This window comes from Oryctolagus cuniculus, chromosome 10, assembly GCF_964237555.1.
Source record: "Oryctolagus cuniculus chromosome 10, mOryCun1.1, whole genome shotgun sequence".
Lineage (NCBI taxonomy): Eukaryota > Metazoa > Chordata > Mammalia > Lagomorpha > Leporidae > Oryctolagus > Oryctolagus cuniculus.
In genome coordinates this window covers 43,591,933-43,613,762 of record NC_091441.1, presented here as the reverse complement: position 1 = coordinate 43,613,762, position 21,830 = coordinate 43,591,933, and the positions used below count along the sequence as shown (strand labels likewise).

Here is a 21,830-nt window from a genome sequence, read left to right as displayed (position 1 = left end):
CAGCCTATCCAGAGCCAGGAGCTAGGAGTTTCTTCTTGGTCTCTCATGTGGTTGTAAAGTCCCAAGCACTTGGGCATCTTTGCTTTTCCAGGCCATAAGCAGATAGCTGGATTGGAAGAGGAGCAGCCAGGACACCAACAGGTGCCCAAACAGGACGCCAGTGCCACAGGTGAAGACTTAACATAGTACCACAGCGCCAGGCCCAATGATGCTCTTTTCTAATTAAAAAGTCAGATATGTCTTATGTTTCTCTTTATTATTTTGTCTAACTGTAATGTATATACTGAATAAATGAATAATTGAATAAATTGAAATTATTAAAAGTAAATATGTATTTTCTAAATGACATATTTACATCAAGAATAGTTTGTAAAATTTCTTGATATTGCAAATCAACTTTTTGTGTCCTGAGGTGAGTGTCTGGTGCAGAAATTAAGATAATGGTTAAAATGTCCGCAACCCATATCACAGTACCTGGATTAGAGTCCTAGCTCTGTTTCCAATTCCAGCTTCCAACTAATACCCACTCCAAGAGGTAGCAGGTGTTGGATCCTGGGACTTGAGTCCCAGCCACCACTGGGAGCCTTAGTTGAAGTTCCAGGTTCCTGCTCTCAGCCTGGTCCAGCCCCAGCCCCAGCCCCAGGTATTGCAGGCATTTGGGCACTCAACCAGAAGACAGGAGATGCCTGTCTGTCTCTATGTCTTTCAAATAAATAAATAAGCAACACTAAAAAAATACATTGTGTAGTATAAGGTTTATACTAGATAACCATGGTAAACTGAATATAATATAAAAATGGCAATAAATTTTGAAAAAAAAAATGGTCAATTCAATCCCATCAAGGTGGCATGTACCAATGCCATCTCACTAATCCCAGTGATCAATTTCTGTTCACAATTGATCATAATGATAGGACTAAGAACCAAAGGGATCACAGAAACAAGATTAGTGTCTGCAAATACTAGCTGATAGAATAAAAAAAAGGGAGAGAACGATCCCACATGGGAAGTGAGATACACAGCAGACCCATAGAATGGCAGATGTCCTAAACAGCACTCTGGCCTCAGAATCAGCCCTTAAGACATGTGGATCCGGCTGAAAAGCCCATGAGAGTATTTCAGCAATGGAAAACCAAGACACTCTGGGGAAAAAAAAAAAAAAAAAAAAAAAACCTAAATGAAAGATCTCCGCAAGTGAGATCCCAGTGGAAAGAATGGGTCATCAAAGAAGGAGGGACCTTTCTCTGAAGGGAGAACTTCCACTTTGACCATGGCCTTGTCTAAATATGATCAGAGTCGGTGAACTCAGGGGGCTTCCATAGCCTTGGCAGCTCATGACAAGAGCCTAGGGTGATTACTGAGGCCATAAACAAGAGTGTCAATTTGTTAAGTCAACAACAGGAGTCACTGTGCACTTACTCCTCATGTAGGATCTTTGTCCTTAGTGTGCTGTACATTGAGATTTAATGCTATAACTAGTACTCAAGCAGTATTTTTCACTTTATGTTTCTGTGTGGGAGCAAACTGTTGAAATCTTTACTTAATGTATGCTAAACTGATCTTCTATGTATAAAGAGAATCGAAAATGAATCTTGATGTGAATGGATGGGGAGAGGGAGTGGGAAAGGGGAGGGTTGCGAGTGGGAGGGACGTTATGGGGGGGAAGCCATTGTAACCCATAAGCTGTACTTTGGAAATTTATATTCATTAAATAAAAGTTAAAAAAAGAAGATTAAATTATTTATCAATACTAGCATTCCTTAAATGTGATTTGTCAACTTCATCTAGATTAAAAGTACAGATTGTCATAATTAAATTTCAAATAATAAGCAATTCTGTAGGGTTTGGTCATGTCTAACTTCAGCAGAAGGCAATATTACAGTAGCAGCAAAGACTGCTTAGACATTATTTGACTCCTTTTTCCTTTTGAACATGCTGTTAGCAAATAAACAAAAAAAGAATCTCTAAACTGTATGAAAAAAAAGAAAAAAATGGTTGAATAGCTGAAATATGCATTAGGGATCCATGGCAATGATTTTTTTCTCTTACAGAATGATTAGTAGAAAAATGTTATGTCATAAAAATAAACTTTGACATAGAAAATATCTGTAAAAATGTTAAACTATTAGAAAAATTCTAATGCCAGATACAAGTAAAAGTAAAGATTTTGGTATATGATACTATTATGTTCATTGAAGTACAGTGATGTATTTTGTTTCAATGGGCCTTTATCTTGAAAACTAAATTGTCTTGAACTTTATGTCAATGTCAGGTTGCTGGGTTTTTAAACTTGTTCACATACCCTTTTCATGTGTCATCTTTTATTGAGCAGATCATAATAATAATTAAATAATTCATTATTGGGAGAATTAGCTCATTTTCTTTAAGTAATATCTCATTCTTGCTCATATCATACTACTCCCACTGTCATAATTTAGTTTGCTAAATTTTCCATTTTTTTATTGTCTTATGCACAACAAACTTCAGCTCCAATAAAAGTATCCTGAGAAGTAAGCAAGTGGTTATTTGCAAGGATCTGTAATTGGAGAATAAATACCTTTAGGGCAATGGGCATTTGGCCTAGGGGTCAGGACACTGGTTTATATGCCTGTGTTCCATACCAGAGTACCTGGCCACAGCTTCCTGCTAATTAATGCAGACTTGGAAAAGCATTGATGGTTGCTCAAGTCATGAGTTCCTGCCTTCCATGTGTGGAAATCAGATTGAGTTCCAGGCTCCTGTCTTCAGCCTGACCCAATTCCCATCACTGTGGTCATTTGGGGAGTGAACTAGTAGATGGGAATTCTTTTTCTCTCTGTCTCTCTGCCTTACAAATAAAAATAATAAATAAAAACTTATCAGATGTATTGCATAACATTGCATAATATTTTGAGTGAAGGTTTACTGAGTGCTTACCAAATGCTAAAAATGACTTGCAGAGGCTTACATGAGACAATATAAATAATTCACTCTGTTCTACAAATTAGGAATTGTCATCTCCAGAGGAGGAGCCTGAAAACAGGCAATTGGAGTAACTTGCTTAAGTCATACAGCTAGAGATTGATGGATCCAGAACTTAAAATCTGGCTCCCAGGACACAGCCTTTTGCTTCTAACTATTTGAGAAGACTAGATCTTTGAGGAAGTCACCTTTTCTTCAACAAGGACAAAGATTTTTAGGGGTCAGGTAGGAAAGTTGACAACAGATAGTGGATTTTCAGCTGTTCACTGGACTTTTACACATTAACCAAAATTATTTCTCATAGACGAAATATCAAACCTCTCATCTATAATAATTCCTTCTCCACCATACCTAACAAATTAGAGGCACAGATCACAAGCATTAAGAGACTGAGTTTTCATGGAGCTTTCCAATATATTGCTGCTTATACAAGTAAAAATTCAAGAATTGAGAAAAGCATTCATTGTAGATGGGCACACCCTTTCTAAGTGTATCCATTAGAGTAAGATGAAAAAGAACAAAGTTCAAAGAACACTGGTTTCTAATTTCCACCCCATAAGTAATCTAACATCAGCATAAGCTCATCCATAGACAGAGTGGAGTATAAAAGTTCATGGTAACACCTACAAGCACACACATAAATATACCTGGTGCAACAAAGCCTTATTTTCCTCCTGAGGAATGACATTCCCTGCCATTTTGTTTTTAAGACTTGCTATCTGTTAACCATTGATGTGAAAATGGTATTCCTGAGAAGGAGCCATCCTTTTCCTTTCATTCCAGAGAAAGCCATTCTCACATGCCTTCTGACTTTGTGTGTCTTGTAACCACTTTAATAATGACAGAAAGAAACCCAACATGCGTGAGATGTGGGTTCTCACTGCTTTTTTACTCATATCACCCTCATTTTCTGTGACATGGTACCATGTAGTTCTATGAGCACTGGTCTCACAAGATAGACCTTAGTAAATAAACAAAGGGCATAAAATACTTCAGGAAGATGAAAAGGAGAAGGGGGAAAAACAAACAAGCAAACGAAAACCCCTTTGACCTGACATTATGGAAAAAATAAAAAAGACACTAAGATGAAAAAAAAATAGTGTCATGGTTTACATGTGGGATTTCGATGGAATCTAGGGCTGTGTTTTAATTCAAAACTCACCATCTCAAAACCACTTCTTTTCATCCGCCTGCAGGACTTGAGGTAAGTCCGTATACGTTTTCTGGCACGCTCTTGGTACTCAGGGAACTGTCGCCTGCATGAGTCAATGATAGCCTGGATCTTTTCTTTGGGCTGCTTAGAGATTGGGACCATTCGGTCCAAGTTTTCATCTACAAACAGCCTGACAAACATCTGTTGGCAAGAGGGAGACAGAGGAGAAGGGTTTGGAGGGCTGCTCTCTGCTGTTCCTAGCTTCCTGCTTTGATTACTGATAGGAAAATATTCTTTCTCTGGTTTATGCACTGGAGAACTTTATGCAATGGAAAGCCAGAAATTTTAAGCAAACACTCTTTAAAGACTTTCTAAATGGTTGGATTAAAAAAATAGAGAGAAAATAAAAGAGAGAGAGAGGCAGACACACAGACAGACAGACAGAAAAGAATAGACTATTGTGTAGAAAAAAAAATCAGGAAATAACAGTAGACTGTGACAATAGAGCACCCCATTAAATTGTCTATTAATGATAAATACAACTGCTATATTGCTACCCTGCACAGTGGACTAATCTCTGAAAATAAACTATTGACTCTTCCGTCATGCATAATTAGATAAGCTAGGAAAGCCGAAGAAATAGCTGATGACGGGCGAACTCATCAGAGAGTAAGCGAGGCCCGCTTCATCCAATAGGCAAACATGCATACTCACACAACACAATTCCAGCTTCCAGCTCACATTTGGCTGTAAAATTCTAAACAAAACACAGCAATTCTGGTGTCTGGGTGGCAAAGAGTGTTTCATGTACTTTTTAAATCCTTCTGTAAATTAAACAAACATGTCTCTAAAATATCCACATTTACCAACAAGCAACAACACAAAAGTGAAGTGGTTAAAAATTAAGCCACACAGGGAGAGTGGCAGGACTCACATTGAAAGCTTTCAGCCGCTCGGCTTCCACGCCATCTGTCTCGTTCACTTTCTCAGAATCGTCATGATCATCATGGTCATCTTCATCCTCATCTCCCCTGTTCAGGGACAGGTCCTCGGCACCTCGGTCTACACTCTCATTTTTGCCAGAGTCATAGCTTGAGTAACTATGAGCAGGAGACTGAAAAGAAATGGTGAAATTGCTGCTTTTAAATTCACTACAAAAGTATTTACATTATTTTTCGACTGTTTCTCAAAAAATCATGTTTACCAGTTGATAACTCCAAAGTTGTGGTTATTTTAATCCAAAATTAATGCAATTTAAAAAAGATTTTCGTTATCACGCCAGTCACATTTCAAGTGCACAATAGCCACATGGGATGTTTCTCTCATTGCAGAAAAGTTTTTTGAATTTGGTTGTTTGAGACCAATTACTATCTCCACTCAAAATCCATATTCCACAAAAAAGTAAACTTTAATCATTTTTGAAAAAGAATCACTGGTTTACATCCTAAAATAAAACTCCATATTCTTAGAAAAATTATCTCAGAACAGTCTAATTATATTAGTATTCTTTAAACATATCAGGATAATGAGGCATAGATATGTTTAAATAACTTCCAAAAGTGACCATACAAGATATTTCTGTGATTAGGGATATTATTTATAAGACCCCCCAATACTTTAAAATCAGTTTATAAATGATCTATGATTTTTGTTTTAGAAAAAGAAAACAGGATCCTTCCTATTCATACATTAAATTCAGTGCTTATGTATTCCTTTACTATACAAAAGACAGAACAAGTTCAATATAAAAACAAAGTGACACATTTTTTGATGTAAAAAATCATTAAACATCAAAATTTTTAAATATTTTAAGAATCATTTCTACATATAATCAACCAACGGCCTTGGGATCTAATTGTTGAGATGCAACAATATGTTCATGCATGTATGTGGAAATAACTATACAACAATAAGTAAATTGACTTTTGACACTCATTTGGGGATAATACATTCAACATACTTCCTCTTAGGGATTCCTGGGGCAATCTGAGATTTGGTTTGGGAGAAGTGACCAGGAAGTAAAGGAGATCCAGATGTATGGCATGATTGGGAGCTTGACCCAGTAGTGTACAGTGTAACAATGAACTTCCTTACAAAACTCCTTTGAGAACTCACTTTTGCCAGCTTTTAATCATCAAAACATACTTTTTAATCATCATTAAAAAACTTTTTAATCATCAAAACATATCCTAGGTACCTTGGATAAGATACTAAAGCTAGATATCTAAAAATAAATCATACATCTATAAAGGATTAATATCCTGGATGTATAAGAAGCTCAAGAAACTCAACAACAAAGGAAACAATCCAGTTAAGAAATGGGCTAAGAACATGAACACTCATGTTTCAAATGATGAAATACAAACAGCCAAAAGACATGAAAAGATGCTAAGGATAACTAGCCATCAGGGCAATTTAAATGCAAATCACAATGAGGTGATCTGTATTTGTACCCTTACCCTAGTTACAATGGCTATATCTAAAAATAAAAAAAAAAATGCTGGCAAGGACGTGGTGTAAAAGATACCCTAATACACTGGTTAGTGGAATGTAAACTAGTACAACAATTATGGAAAACAGTATGGAGATTCCTCAGAAATCTGAAAATAGAGCTACCATATGACCCAGCCATTTCACTCCTGGGAATTTACCTAGTGGAAATAAAATCAGTATATGAAAGAAGTATCTGTATCCCCATGTTTATAGAAGCTCAACTCACAATAGCTAAGATATGGAATCAACCTAGATGTTCATCACTTGATGACTGAATAAAGAAAGTGTGGTATATGTACACAATGGAATACTACTAAGCCATAAAAAAGAACAAAATTCTGTCTTTCACAACAAAATGCATGCAATTAGAGACCATATGCTTAGTGAAATAAGGCAGTCCCAAAAAGACAAACATCATATGTTTTCCCTAATTTGCACCCACACAGACACTCAAAGTAGAAAGTACTGTTTGAAGACAAGTTTTACCATTAATTCTCATAGTACAACACATTAAGGATGGAGGTCCTACATGGAGAGCAGCTGCAGATTGACTCCTGTTGTTGATTAAACAAATGACACTCTTATTTATGATGTCAGTGATCACCCAAGGCTCTTGTCATGAGCTGCCAAGGCTATGGAAGCCTTTTGAGTCCAGAAACTCCATCATTTAGACAGGGCCATAAGCAAGGTGCAAGTTCTCTCTTCCCTTCAGAGAAAGATACTTCCTTCTTTGATGTCCTTTCTTTCCACTGGGAACTCAATCACAGAGATCTTTCTTGTAGGCAATTTTTTGCCACAGTGTCTTGACTTTCCATGCCTGAAATACTCTCATGTGCTTTTTAGCCAGATTCGAATGCCTCAAGGGCTGAATCTGAGGCCAGAGTACTGTTTAGGGCGTTTGTCATTTTATGAGTCTGCTGTGCAGCCTGCTTCCCATGTTGGATCATTCCCTCCTTTTTGATTCTATCTATTGTTCTTAGCAGATACTTGGTCTTATTTATGGCTATCATCTGGGCATTCCTCAGCTTGGAGGAGAAGGATGGTCACAACAACACAGGTGACCATTCTTCTCCATCCAGTTAACCAGACGAGAGCTATCATGCCCAACTTTGTGTTACCCTGGATATTCACACCATCCTGGAGCACTGACCAGAGCTCCCTGGCCACATCCAGCACACCCCTCTTGGTGTTCACTGAAGGTTTGGACATTCCGCTAAGTCACCAAGGCTTAGCTCAAAGATAAAGGCCATCAGAGGAAGAAAAAAGTCTACAAATGCCAAAAATAAATGCAGAAATTCAAGAAACAAGAATAAGGAAGACACTATGATACCCCCCACCAAGGAATCACACAACATTTCAGTATTAGAATGTGAAGATGAAGAGATGGAGGAAATGCCAGAAATGGAATTCAAAAAATTAATCATAGGATTATTCAAAAGCTATCAGAAACATATCCATGAATGAAAGAAAACCATATATGAATAAAATTTTTCCCATAAAATTGAGATTTTTAAAGAGAAATCAAAATGATATACTAGAAATAAAGAATTCAATAGATGAAATAATAAATGCTGTAGAAAGACTTAACAGCAGAGCTGGTGAGGCAGAAGAAAGACTATCTGAGCAAGAAGAAAAATTCCTGGAAATTTTACTGTCAGACCAAAAACAAGAAGAAATTAGCACACTTAAAAATAGTGTTAGAAATAATATGGGATACTATCAAACAACCCAACATATGGGTCTTAGGAGTGCCTGATGGTGTGGTAAGAGAGATTGGGCTAGAAGGGTTACTTAATGAAATAATTACAGAAAACTCCCCTAATTTAGAGAAAGAAAGTAATGTCCAAGTACAGGATCACATAGAACTCCTAAAAGATATGACCAGAAGAGGTTTGCACATGACACATTATAGTCAAACTTTCCTCCATAAAGCATACAGAAAAGATTCTAAATTGTTTAGGAGAGAAATGCCAGACTACTTTCAGAAGATCTCCAATTAGACAGATGAATTCTCATCAGAAACCCTATGGGCTAGAAGACAATGGCATGATAAAGTCCAAATCTTAAGAGAAAAAAGAGAGAACACAGAATACTGTACCTTACAAAGCTCTCAAAGGTGAAATATAGACCTTCCATAAAAAACAGAAATTGAAAGAATTGTCACCACCTGTCCAGCCTTACAAAAGATGCTAATGGATGTGCTACACACAGGAACACAGAAAGAAAGACATCATCATGAAAGAATGCAAAGAAGGACATCCCCAAGTAAAAGTACAAAGAAATCCAAAGTAAATGATAGGAATATCCACAGAAAAACGGCAGGGTCAAATTGTTACTTATCAATAGTTACTTTGAATGTAAATGCCCTGAACTCTCTGGTTAAAAGATACAGACTGACTGAATGGACTGAAAAACAAGACCCATTTATTTGCTGCCCACAAGAAACACACCTCACCAACAAAGATACATGTAGACTGAAAGTGAAAGGAGAGAAAGTGAAAGGATAGTATTCCATGCTAAGGGGGAAAAAAGGGCAGATGTAGCCATCCTAATATCAGAAAAATAGACTTTACCACAAAAACTTCTAAAAGAGACAACAAAGGACATTTTGAGGACATTTTGAAATGATTAAAGGATACAACAGGAAGACATGACTATAATAAATGTATATGTGCCCAATTACAGGTGCCCTGACTATTTAAAAGAACTGTTAACAGATCTGAAGGGAGATATAGACTCCAATACAATAGTAACAAGGTACCTCAACACCCCATTTAAATCACTGGATAGATCAACCAGACAGAAAATCAACAGAGAAACAACAGAGCTAATGGACACTGTGGACCAAATGGACCTAACTGATATACAGAACTTTTGATCCCACAGTGGCAGAAAACACATTCTTCTGAGCAGTCCATGGATATTTTTCTAGGATAGGCCATAAAGCAGGTCTCAGTAAATTCAAAAAGATCAAAATCATACCATGCACCTTCTCTGATCACAATGGATGAAAGCTCGAAATCAACAACTCAAGAATCTCAAGATCATATGCAAACACAGGGAGACTGGAAAACATGCTCCTAAATGAACAGTGGGTTATAAGGAAATCAAAAACTAGTCAAAAAATTTCAGAAATGAATGAAGATGACAATACCTCATATCAAAACTCATGGATACAGCAAAAGCACTGTTAAGAGGGAAGTTTGCAGCTATTATGCCTACATCAAGAAACTGGAAAGTCACCAAATAAATGAGCTGCCTATGCATCTCAAAGACCTGAAAAAACAGCAACAAAACAAACCCAAAATTAGTAGGAGGAAAGAAATAATTAAAATTAAGAAAAAAATAAACAAAATTGAATTAAAAAGACAAAAATCAATTAAAAGCTGGGTTTTTGAAAAAAAAATAAAAATGACATATCACTGGCCCAACTACCCAAAAAAAAGAAATAAATAAATCAGCAAGAGATCCAAATCAACAAAATCACAGATGAAAAAGGAATATAACAACAGATACCACTGAGGTAAAAAGAATCATCAGGAATTACTACAAAGAGCTGTATGCCAACAAATCAGGAAACCTAGAAGATATAGATAGATTCCTGGAAGCATACAACCTACCTAAGTCATGAAGACATAAAACACATAAACAGACCAATAACCAAGATGGAGACTGAATCAGTAATAAAGACTCTTCCATCAAAGAAAAGCCCAGGCCGGTGCCGCGGCTCACTAGGCTAATCCTCCGCCTAGCGGCACCGGCACACCGGGTTCTAGTCCCGGTCGGGGCGCCGGATTCTGTCCCGGTTGCCCCTCTTCCAGGCCAGCCCTCTGCTGTGGCCAGGGAGTGCAGTGGAGGATGGCCCAGGTGCTTGGGCCCTGCACCCCATGGGAGACCAGGAAAAGCACCTGGCTCCTGGCTCCTGCCATCGGATCAGCGCGGTGCGCCGGCCGCAGCGCGCCGGCCGCGGCGGCCATTGGAGGGTGAACCAACGGCAAGGGAAGACCTTTCTCTCTGTCTCTCTCTCTCACTGTCCACTCTGCCTGTCAAAAAAATAAAAAAAAGAAAAGCCCAGATCCCGATGGCTTCACTGCTGAATTGTACCAGACATTTAAAGAAGAACTAATTACAATTCTTCTCAAGCTATTCAAAACAATTGAAAGGGAGGGAGTCCTTCCAAACTCCTTCTATGAAGCCTGCATCATCTTAATTCCTAAGCCAGAAAAAGATACAACAGAGAAAGAGATCTACAGACCAACATCCCTGATGAAAATAGATACAAAAATTCTCAACAAAATACTATCCAATCAAATCCAACAGTACATCAGAAAGATCATCCACCTAACCAAGTGGTATTTATCTCAGGTATGCTGGGATGTTTCAACAACCGAAAATCAATAAATGTGATAAACCACATTAACAAAATGAAGACCAAAAATCATACGATTATCTCAGTAGATGTAGATAAAGCATTTGACAAAATTTAACAACTTTTTATGATGGAAACTTTAAGCAAATTGGGTTTGGAAGGAACATTCCTCAACGTAATCAAGGCATTTATAATAACAGACACATAGCCAGCATTCTACTGAATGGGGAAAAATTGGAGGCATTCCCATTAAGATCCAGAACCAGAAAAGAAGGCCTAGTCTCACCACTGCTATTTAATATAGTCCTGGAAGTTTTAGCCAGAGACATCCGTCAAGAAAAAGAAATAAATGGGACACAAATAGGGAAAGAAGAAGTCTAACTAACCCTATTTGCTGATGACATGATTCTATAAACAGTTTGGTAAAGTAGGAGGATGTGAAATCAACAGACAAAAATCAATAGGCTTTGTATACACAGACAATGTAATAACTGAGAAAGACCTTCTAAGATCAGTCTCATTCACAATATTTAAAAAACAATTAAATTCCCTGGAATAAATTTAACCAGAGACATTAAAGTTCTCTGTGATGAAAATTACAAAACATTTAAAATAGAAATAGAAGAAGACATAAAAAAGTGGAAAATTTTTTCCATGTTCATGGGATTGGAAGAATCAAAATTTTTTAAATATACATACTAGCAAAAGCAATTTATTGATACAAAGTGAAACCAATCAAAATACAAAGAACATCCTTCTCAGATCTAGAAAAAAATGATGCTTAAATTCATATGGAAACACTGAAACCTCAAATAGCTATTTAGCTAAAACAATCTAACAATAAAGACAAAGCTGGGAGCATTACAATATCAGACAGTCTCTTCAACAAATGGTGCTGTGAAAACTGGATCTCTGCAAGCAGAAGACCCCTACCTTACACTTTACACAAAAATCCACTCAAAATGGATGAGACCTAAATCTAAAATGAGATACCATCAAATCACTAGAAAACATTGGGAAAACCCTACAAGGCATTGGCATAGGGAAAGAATTCTTGGAAAAGACCCCAGAAGCATAGGCAATCAAATCCAAAATTAACAATTGGGATTACATCAAACTAAGAAGCTTTTGCACTGAAAATGAAACACTCAGCAAAGTGAAGAGGCAACTGACAGAACTGGAGAAAATACTGCAAACTGCAACTGACAAAAGATTAACTTCCAGAATCTATAAAGAGCTCAAGAAACCCAACAACCACAAAACAAACAATGAAGTCAAGAAATGGGCAAAGGACCTGAACAGACATTTTTAAAGAGAGGAAATTCAAATGGCCAACAGACACATGAAAAACCCTCAGGATTGTTAGCCATCAGGAAAATGCAAATCAAAACCAGAATGAGGTTTCACCTCACACATATTAGAATAGCTAACAGAAATCAACAAACAACAAATGTTGGAGAGGATGTGGGAAGAAGGGTATATTAATCCACTGTTGGTGGGAATGTAAACCAGTACAGCTACTGTGGAAGACAGTATGGAGATATCTCAGAAAGTTAAATATAGACCTACCATATGACCCAGCCATCCCACTCTTTGGAATTTATCCAAAGGAAATGAAATCAGCATATGAAAAAGTGATCTTTTCTTCTTTTTCCCTTCATACTAATTGGCGATCTCTCAGTGTAGGGTTAATCTTACAAGTATAAAAGTTAACTGAAAATTGATCTCTATAAAAAATAAGAATGGGAAAGGAAGAGGGAGGGAAGAAAGGCGGGAGTATGGGTGGGAAGGAGGTGGGGGGAAGAATCATTATGCTCACAAATCTGTATATATAAAATTCATGAAGTTGTATTCCTTAAACAAAATAAAAAAAAACTGATATACATGAAATACATGAATTTTGTCCCCTTTATATATAAATTATAAAAATTAAAAAAAAAATCTCCATCTGTAGTTCTGGCCTCCAATATTTGAGCCAAGTACCAGTTCAAGTCCCAACAGATCTACTTCCAATCTAACTCCCTTCTAATTGCCAGAAAAAAATCAGTAGAAGGTGGACCCAAGAGCTGGGGCCGCTGCCACTAACATGGGAAACCCATATGAAGCTCCTGGTTCCTGGCTTCTGGCTTTAGCCTGACCTAGCACACCAGTTGTTGTAGACATCTGAGGAGTGAATCAGCAGACAGAAGATATCTCTCTTTACCTCTCCCCCTCTCTTTTTAAATCTTTCAAATAAATAAATAAGTATTTTTAAAAAGCAGTATACTATATTTGTTTCTATTTATGATATAATATTTTCTGATAGATCAAATGCTATAAAACAAATAATGAAGAAAGTGAGTGAGAGACAAAGAGAAGAAATTAGCACTTGGAACCATGGTACATCTAGTGTATTGCATCCTTCACCTTTGAAATAAGCAAGTGGGGAGGTATAATCCTCCTCTTTCTACCAATAAGGAATCATCTAAATACTTCTCAAACAGATAATTCTCCAGCCACTATTTTAATCTAGATCTGCCTGAAGTTATATGACTGTAGAATAAGGAGCACCAATTATATGCCAAGCATTATTCTATGTCTTTAAAAATATTTCATTTCATTGACAAATCACTGGTTAAGTAACTTTCTCAACATCACAAAGTTTGCAAATAAAGAAGTCGAGATTTGAACCCATTGGTTTGGCTCTGAATCTATGATTTTAACTCTGTTTTCTGTTGTCACTATAGAATGACTACTTTTGAGGCACTGTCACATTTATCAGCAGGAAATTTCTAAGGCACTGTAATTTCTTGACACCAACTTTTAAAATAGAAGTCCTCATGTAACAAGACATATTAAACATAGTTAGCATTTAACATTAAGAAATTATGGGACATGTACTCTATAGAATACTATACAGTAGTCAAAAATAATGAAACCTGGTCATTTGCAACAAAATGGAGGAATCTGGAAAACATCATGCTGAGTGAATTAAGCCAGTCCCAAAGGAACAAATGTCATATGTTCTCCCTGATCGGTGACAACTAACCAACAACAAAAAAGGAAACCTGTTGAAGTGAAAGGGACACTATGAGAAACAGTGACTTGATCATCCCTTGTCCTGACTGTTGATGTACAACTTACTACTTTATCCCTTTTAGGATTTTTTTGTTCAACTTAATACTATTGGTTGAACTCTTTAATCAACACACAATTATTCTTAGGTGTTGACATTTAACTGAAAAGTGATCCCTGTTAAATATAAGAGTGGGAATAAGAGAGGGAGGAGATGTACAATTTGGGACATGCTCAATCGGACTTACCCCAAATGGTGGAATTAGAAATGTGCCAGGGAATTCCAATACAATCCCATCAAGATTGCATGTACCAATGCCATCTCACTAGTCCAAGTGATCAATTTCTGTTCACAACTGATCATAATGATAGGATTAAGAGTCAAAGGGAGCACACAAACAAGACTAGTGTCTGCTAATACTAACTGATAGAATAAAAATGGGAGAGAACGATCCAACAAGGGAAGTGGGATACACAGCAGACTTGTAGAATGGCAGATGTCCCAAACAGCACTCTGGCCTCAGAATCAGCCCTTAAGGCACTCGGTTCTGGCTGAAGAGCCCATGAGAGTATTTTAGGCATGGAAAGCCAAGACACTCTGGCAAAAAAAAAAAAAAAAAAAAAAAAAAAGACGTAAATGAAAGGTCTCTGCGAGTGAGATCCCGGTAGAAAGAATGGGCCAAAGAAGGAGGTACCTTTCTCTGAAGGGAGGGGAGAACTTCCACTTGTTGACTATGACCTTGTCTAAATATGATCAGAGTCAGCGAACTCAAGAGGCTTCCATAGCCTTGGAAACTCATGACTAGAGCCTAGGGAGATTTCTGATGCCATAAACAAGAGTGTCAAATTGTTAAGTCAACAACAGGAGTCACTGTGTACTTACTTCTTACGTGGGATATCTGTCCTTAATGTGTTGTCCAATGTGAATTAATGCTATAACTAGTACTCAAACAGTATTTTACACTTTATGTTCTGTGTGGGTGCATACTGATGAAATCTTTACTTAATGTATACTAAATTGATCTTCTGTGTATAAAGATAATTGAAAATGAATCTTGATGTGAATAGAATGGGAGAGAGAGTGGGAGATGGGAGGGGAGCAGGTGGGAGGGAAGTTAAGGGGGGGAAAGGTATTGTAATCCAAAAACTGTACTTTGGGAAATTATATTTACTAAATAAAAGTTTAAAAAAAACATTTAACTGCAGATTTGTTTTTCAGATAATAAGTCAACACATCCTAAGGTAAACTGATGGAAGATGTTCTTTCTATGGGTTAGAAGCTATTTAATTGTGTTTCATTTCATATAGTATGTTAAATTTTACATGGAATTTTTTACAAAAATATTTATTTATTTTATTTGAAAAAGATGAAATTTTATTTGAGAACTACAGAGAGAGAGGGAGACACACACACAGAGAGAAAGAGAGAGAGAGAGAGAGAGAGAGAGAGAGAGAGAGATATCTTTCATCTGCTGGTTCATTTCTAAAATGCCACAATGGCCAGGGCTATGCCAGGTTGAACTTAGGAACCTGGAACCCTATATGGGTTTCCCATATGGGTGTCAGGGGCCTGGTCATTTGGGCCATTTTCCACTTACTTCCCAGGCGCATTATCAGGGAGCTGAGTGGGAAGAGGAGTAGCCGGGATTCGAACCAGTGCTCACATAGGATGCTGGCATCACACGTGGCAGCCTACCCTGCTGTACCACAATATTGGCTCCTACATGGAGTTTAACATGCTTATAAATAAACTTCACAGGTAAACCAACATTGATATATCTATATTATAAAATATTAAATATAGTTGAATAGTGATAATGTGAATAATAATTATTATCAATGTATATGATGATTAATGTTATATGCCAACCTTACTGTATTAAAGAGTGCCCAGATATTTGATGAAATGTTATTTCTGGATTTGTCTCTGGATGAGATTAGCAATCAAATTGAGGGACTCAGTAAAGCAAACTGTCCTCTACAATGTGAGTGTGCATCCTCCAATGACTTCAAAGCCTGACCAGAACAATAGGCAAAGAAGGAAAAATTCACCAACTCTGTCTGACTCCTTGAACTGAGAGAGACAATGACACAGTCACTCATGCCTTTGTCTCATCTAGATCACAGGCCTTGAGATTCACAATGAACTGTACCATAGCTCTCCTGGGTAATCAGCTTATAGACCATGGGTCATGAGACTTCCTAGCCTCTATAACTGTATGATCCAATTCCATACACATATATACATCTAGGTTCTGTTTCTCTAAACTGTGACTAACACAATATATATTAATATTGTAGACAATTTAATTATGACTTAAAATTTGAGTTACTAAGGTAACCTCACACACCAAGAAAAAGTGGTAGAGAAGTTAAAAAGAGGACATCCATTCATCCTTGGTAGGGTAGAACTACATGGCATTTCAGAGTGAAGGGGCCATGAGAGCAAGTCAGAAGAATGACAGCGTAGGGTTTCATAATCAGAATGAGTTGCAAAAGTAGAAAGAGAAATGTATAAAAAAGGATGAATGGCAATCAAGACATTTGCTATAAACCATAGACCTCACGGTGATGTGCACTATTTCTCTGTCAGCCCAGCACGTTTCTTTTCACAGATAGTACCTGCTCCACCAGATGAAACTGCCTTCCCTGTGGGTATACCAACCTTCCCCATGCAGGGCATCCATGCTTCTACTTTGCCTCTAGGTGAATACACCTTGCCTGAGACTGAAATCAAGCTGAATCCACCATTGCTGAGCAGCAGAGAGGCCTCCTAACAGCATGTGTACATCCAGGTGCAACTGTTTCTGAAATTTATCCCTAGACCTTGCAGAAGTATGATAGCATAATCCTCTACCCGTTCCACCTCCCTTTCATTTTGTTCTTAAATTTGGCTGTCACTTTTGATTGAGTCTACAGTGCTAAGAAATCAGCGTTTATAAGGTCATATTAATAATATAAAAACGCATTTCACAAATGATAAATTCAAATACATACATGACTCCGGCTAAACAGATAATGCCCTTTAAACAGCAGCATTGGCCGGTGCTGTGGCTCACTAGGCTAATCCTCCGCCTTGCGGCGCCAGCACACGGGGTTCTGGTCCCGGTCGGGGCGCCAGATTCTGTCCCAGTTGCCCCTCTTCCAGGCCAGCTCTCTGTTATGGCCCGGGAGTGTAGTGGAGGATGGCCCAAGTCCTTGGGCCCTGCACCCACATGGGAGACCAGGAGAAGTACCTGGCTCCTGGCTTCGGATCAGCACGATGCGCCGGCTGCAGTGCGCTGGCCGCGGCGGCCATTGGAGGGTGAACCAACAGCACAAAGGAAGACCTTTCTTTCTGTCTCTCTTTCACTGTCCACTCTGCCTGTCAAAAAACAAACAAACAAAAAAAACCAAAAAACAAAAACAAAAAAAAAAACAAAACAGCAGCATCTATACTCGAAGCTATCAACAAAGAAAAATGCCCTTGAATGATTCCTATAGTGAGAATTTTTAATTGGTAGTGTTCAAAAATGTTTCCATGGAACAACAGAGGTATAATGTGATTGAAGGATCACAACATTATAATGGTATAATCAAAGGCGAGATAATAAAACTAGATAATTGAAATTAACAAAGAAGTTTAATGTTAAAAATTAGCATATTTTTACACATCAAATCTTTAACAAGGCTGAATTACCTACTAAAACATAACAGATGCATTCAATAATTCTGAAAGTTTTTCAACTACAAATTATATTAAGAATGATCAAATATAGAATATATTAAGTATTTTAAAGGCAATGTGAAATACTTGAAAAATGTTATAATGCAATTATCTAAATGCAAATATTTAACTAATTCATTCTTTCCACATACCATGAAGGACACCCAATCCAGTTGTCCACTATACACTGAACTACTTCGAACCATGAAAGATTTATAGTCCTAGTCATTCAAGGTAAAGTAAAATCCTATGATGTAAAAATATGGAGTATCTAAATTTGACACAAGAGCAATAACTTTTTCCTCTATAATTTAAACTGAAATTTTTATAACCCTGGATTCTTACACTATGTAAATGTCCTTTCTTACTTCTGTCATTGTTTAAAAGCCAACTATCTTATAAGGCCAACTGGATCAAGTTCAATTTACACAAAGATTACAGATTCTGTATCAGTCATCTATTGCAACCCTTCCCCAAATTGTGGATTCTTAATATATTAGGGCATTTGACACAGAATTAAGTAACTATTTCTCTTTAATTTTCTTGTCATGATAATTTGCCTATTCTTTCAAACCACATTCATACAGATCAAAACATATCCCTCTATCTTTTCTCTCTCATCATCCAAGATATGTTGGATTGGCATTCAATATTGTCTGGTTCATCTCTTTGTATAAAACTATTTTTTTGTTTTTTATAAATGAGAAACTGCTGATATTGGAGTAATATCATGAACTCAAGCAAAAATTAAAATGTCTTTCCTAATAACCCATCTAAACTATGACATTCATTTGCCCATAAATACGCCTTGCCTTAATAAGAATTTTGGATGATCATCGCCTAGGAAATCTTCCTTTTAGGAACAATAATTTTCTTATTCCAAGTATAAATAGAAAAAATTCAAACTAAATCTTTAAAAAAACCCAAAGGTATTAAAGAACCACAATTTAGGTACAATGGAGGAAGCATATCTGCTTAGACTCTAAACACAGGTGTTGTTTACTAAGAATAGGATAGATTTCTGCCTTAGTTAAATGTCCCATTTGTTCCTCTGAGATAATCTGAGGTCCTTCCTAACAAAGAACCTCTAAGAATATATTTGCCCTTCCATTTCTTAAAATTTCCGAATCCTAATAGAACTACCAGGTCTGGAATTTGAAAACTCCCCAAATGGAGAAAGCTTAATAAGTTAATTTTCTCTGTATTCAGAGTACAGGACAGCTTACACAGCAATGCCATTGTGCTTGGTAAGAGATACAGCCTGGGATGGGGCCATTTCTGACAAAGCAACCAATGGAAATCAAGAGAAACATTTATTTTCTCATTATACCATAAATAAGGGAAGAACACATGAATTCAGGGCCAGTTTGTATCTTCCATATATACTGGGAGTTACTTGGGAGTGGGATCACTTACCCACTCACTTCCTTCATCTTTAAACCCTGTACATTGATGGCAAGCACATTGTAGCAATAAAGCAAACATTTTCTGAATGAGTGACTGCTTACACATTAGGCCTACATAGATATTTGAGGTTACTTTTTGAATTTGCAATTTTAAACAGTAGCTTACAGTCACTTTTTAAAAGTCAGTTATTCGTCATTGAGTCTATTGGTAATCTAAGCATTATTAAAAGTGTGATGACTACTTGGTACCTTTTGATATAATACAAAATAAAGTATGAAGACCACTCAAGAAGCAAACACTTTATGTGTGTGTGTGTGTGTTTCTCTCTCTCCCTCTCCCTCCCTCCCCCTCTCTCTCTGTCACATACATACACACACACACACACAGACACTGATTCCAGACTAAAAACAATGGCTCTCAAAGTGTCCAAGACGAAAGAATAGTGTAAAGGTCATCTGAAGACAGATGACAAATGCAAAGGTTCATTCTCTACCACACACCAATGGTCGCGCTCAGCCACCTGTGTTGTAACATCCATCTAGGGGTTTATGATGGATACTCAAGTCTGAAACACCACTCCTTTGCAGCTAACTTGTATTTGTAGAAAATAATTGCAGATGGAGAAACAAGTTAAATGATACCAGAGACAGCACACAAGTTAACAGAAGATATGAGATACTGTACAGGACAATTGACCTCAGTTATGCAATAGGTTGGTGACACACAAAAAAGTGACATATGAAGACATTTTTAAAAGATAAAATAAATGTATATACTTTGTTTATAATATGATTAAAATAACTCATTCAAAATGCAATTTTGAGGAAAGTGAGCATATTTGATTATAGATGAGGATATTAGATGATTTTTTTTTTTTAGATTTAACCAACATTTGGTTAAGCAAATATTTAGTTACCAAAATGTTCACATTGATTAGAAGCACAAACTGAAGTATGAAGCGATGCAATGACATGGGTGTCTGGAATTTGCTTTTAATATACTACAGAAAAAAATTGAAAAATGAAAAAGAAATGTGGGAAAATCTTAATCACTATTGGATTTGGGATGGATATTAGTGGTTCTGTGTACTGTAGTCTCTATTTTAAAACATTCTATATTGTAAAATATTGGTATCTCCTCTAGTTTGACTTTTCTTCATGATATTTCATTTATTGAACAGCATTTAAGAAGTTCCAGGTTCACAGATTTGGATGGATCCAAGTTTGAAATGCCTAAAAACTACAAATTTTGGAATGGAGGCTCTTTTGAGGAACTAAATGCAAAAGTGAAAATTCACTTAGTATGAGAAAAATAACAAATTTTAAAGTTTATAAATATTGCAAACATCACAAAACATAAAAAAATTTAAAAATTTACTAACTCACTGGCCAATCTCTATAATTTATCATTCTATTTTCCTTTGCTGCATACTCCTTACTTGCTTCTTCATATGACAATTATTTTTGTAATATCCTAATCTTTGGAAGGAATAGAAAAATGATTCAATCTTTATCTTGTCTGATAAAAATGTGTACTTTATTATTTATGGTTTAGAAATAATTTATTTGCTCTTCAAATTAATCCCTGCTAGTATCAAACCAACTTTTAGGCTGTTTTCAGTTTAGGGAAAGTCTTAATCAAGTTCCTTTGATGTCTCACCAGGAGATTTCAGGGCATGTCAAATGTTCCTGGGCAGTGACTGACTAGTGTCTTCATTAATCTAAACATTTTTATTATAAGTCACTTCCTAATGTCAGAATAATGTCCTTTGATTTCACCTTTCATCTTCACTGATTGTTTTCAAATTGCAATAGTATTTAATCTAAATGTTCTCTCAATTATTTATTAAATAAATAGAAAGACAACAAAATGATAAATTCTAATTCTAATTATTTCAAAATTAGAAGTCTGTAATGTTAAAATGTCTCACAGGTCCAAATTGCAGTTGAAATATCATATTCCACCGTAAGAAGTGTACACAGGTTATAACTTTATTGCATGTAAGCCTACAATGATGCATGTGTATTATCATGTATAGTATTTGGTATCCAGGTTTATTAATTTATTATCTTGTCCATATTTTCCTATTATCTAAATACTCTTAAAGTTTGTGAAAAAGATGTCACATTTAACATTTCACTTTGACATTTTTCAAGTGCTTGTTCAAAAAATGGACCAAATGTAACAATTATGTAAAGATCTCCATGACATTTCTCTTATTTGAAAATTGATGGCAGGTGTTTGTTCTAGCAGTCAACACTGGTTAAGACCCTCTTGTCTCATATCAGAATACCTGGGGTCAATAACCTGCTCTGGCTCCTGACTCCAGTTTTCTGCTAATACGCACCCTGGGAGGCATCCATGATGGCTTAAGTAACTGGGTTCTTGCCACACACATGGCAGACCTGGGTTGAATTTTCCAGCTCCCAGTTTTGGCCTTGGCCTACCCCCAGCCATTGTGAGCATTTGGAGAGTGAATCTGCAAATGAGAGGTCTGTTGGTCTGTCTTCTGTGTCTGTATGCCTCCCAAATAAAAAAAAAAAAAAGCAGCATTTTAAAATTCTAAAATCATTCCTTTATCATAATATGTGAAAAAAAATCTGTCTCAATAATTTTTACCACATATACTAATACATTGTTAGTGGGAATGCAGATACACAATCGTGTAAAACAATATGGAGATTTTT

At 36.6% G+C, this 21,830-nt stretch overlaps 1 protein-coding gene across 13 annotated transcripts in view; it reads right to left on the bottom strand.

Annotated features, from left to right (window-relative positions):
- The window catches only part of NOL4 (nucleolar protein 4), a 373,271-nt gene that overhangs the window by 92,294 nt on the left and 259,147 nt on the right, over nucleotides 1–21,830 (bottom strand). For 10 of the 13 annotated variants that reach the window (XM_002713494.5, XM_051851300.2, XM_051851299.2 and 7 more), the window contains 2 exons: nucleotides 5,049–5,228; nucleotides 4,124–4,315 (listed from right to left, as the gene is read on the bottom strand). In XM_002713494.5, coding sequence (XP_002713540.1) covers nucleotides 4,124–4,315; nucleotides 5,049–5,228 — 372 coding nt within the window. The remainder of the gene's footprint in view (nucleotides 1–4,123; nucleotides 4,316–5,048; nucleotides 5,229–21,830) is intronic. The other 3 variants (XM_051851303.2, XM_008261193.4, XM_051851302.2) reach the window with 1 other exon arrangement.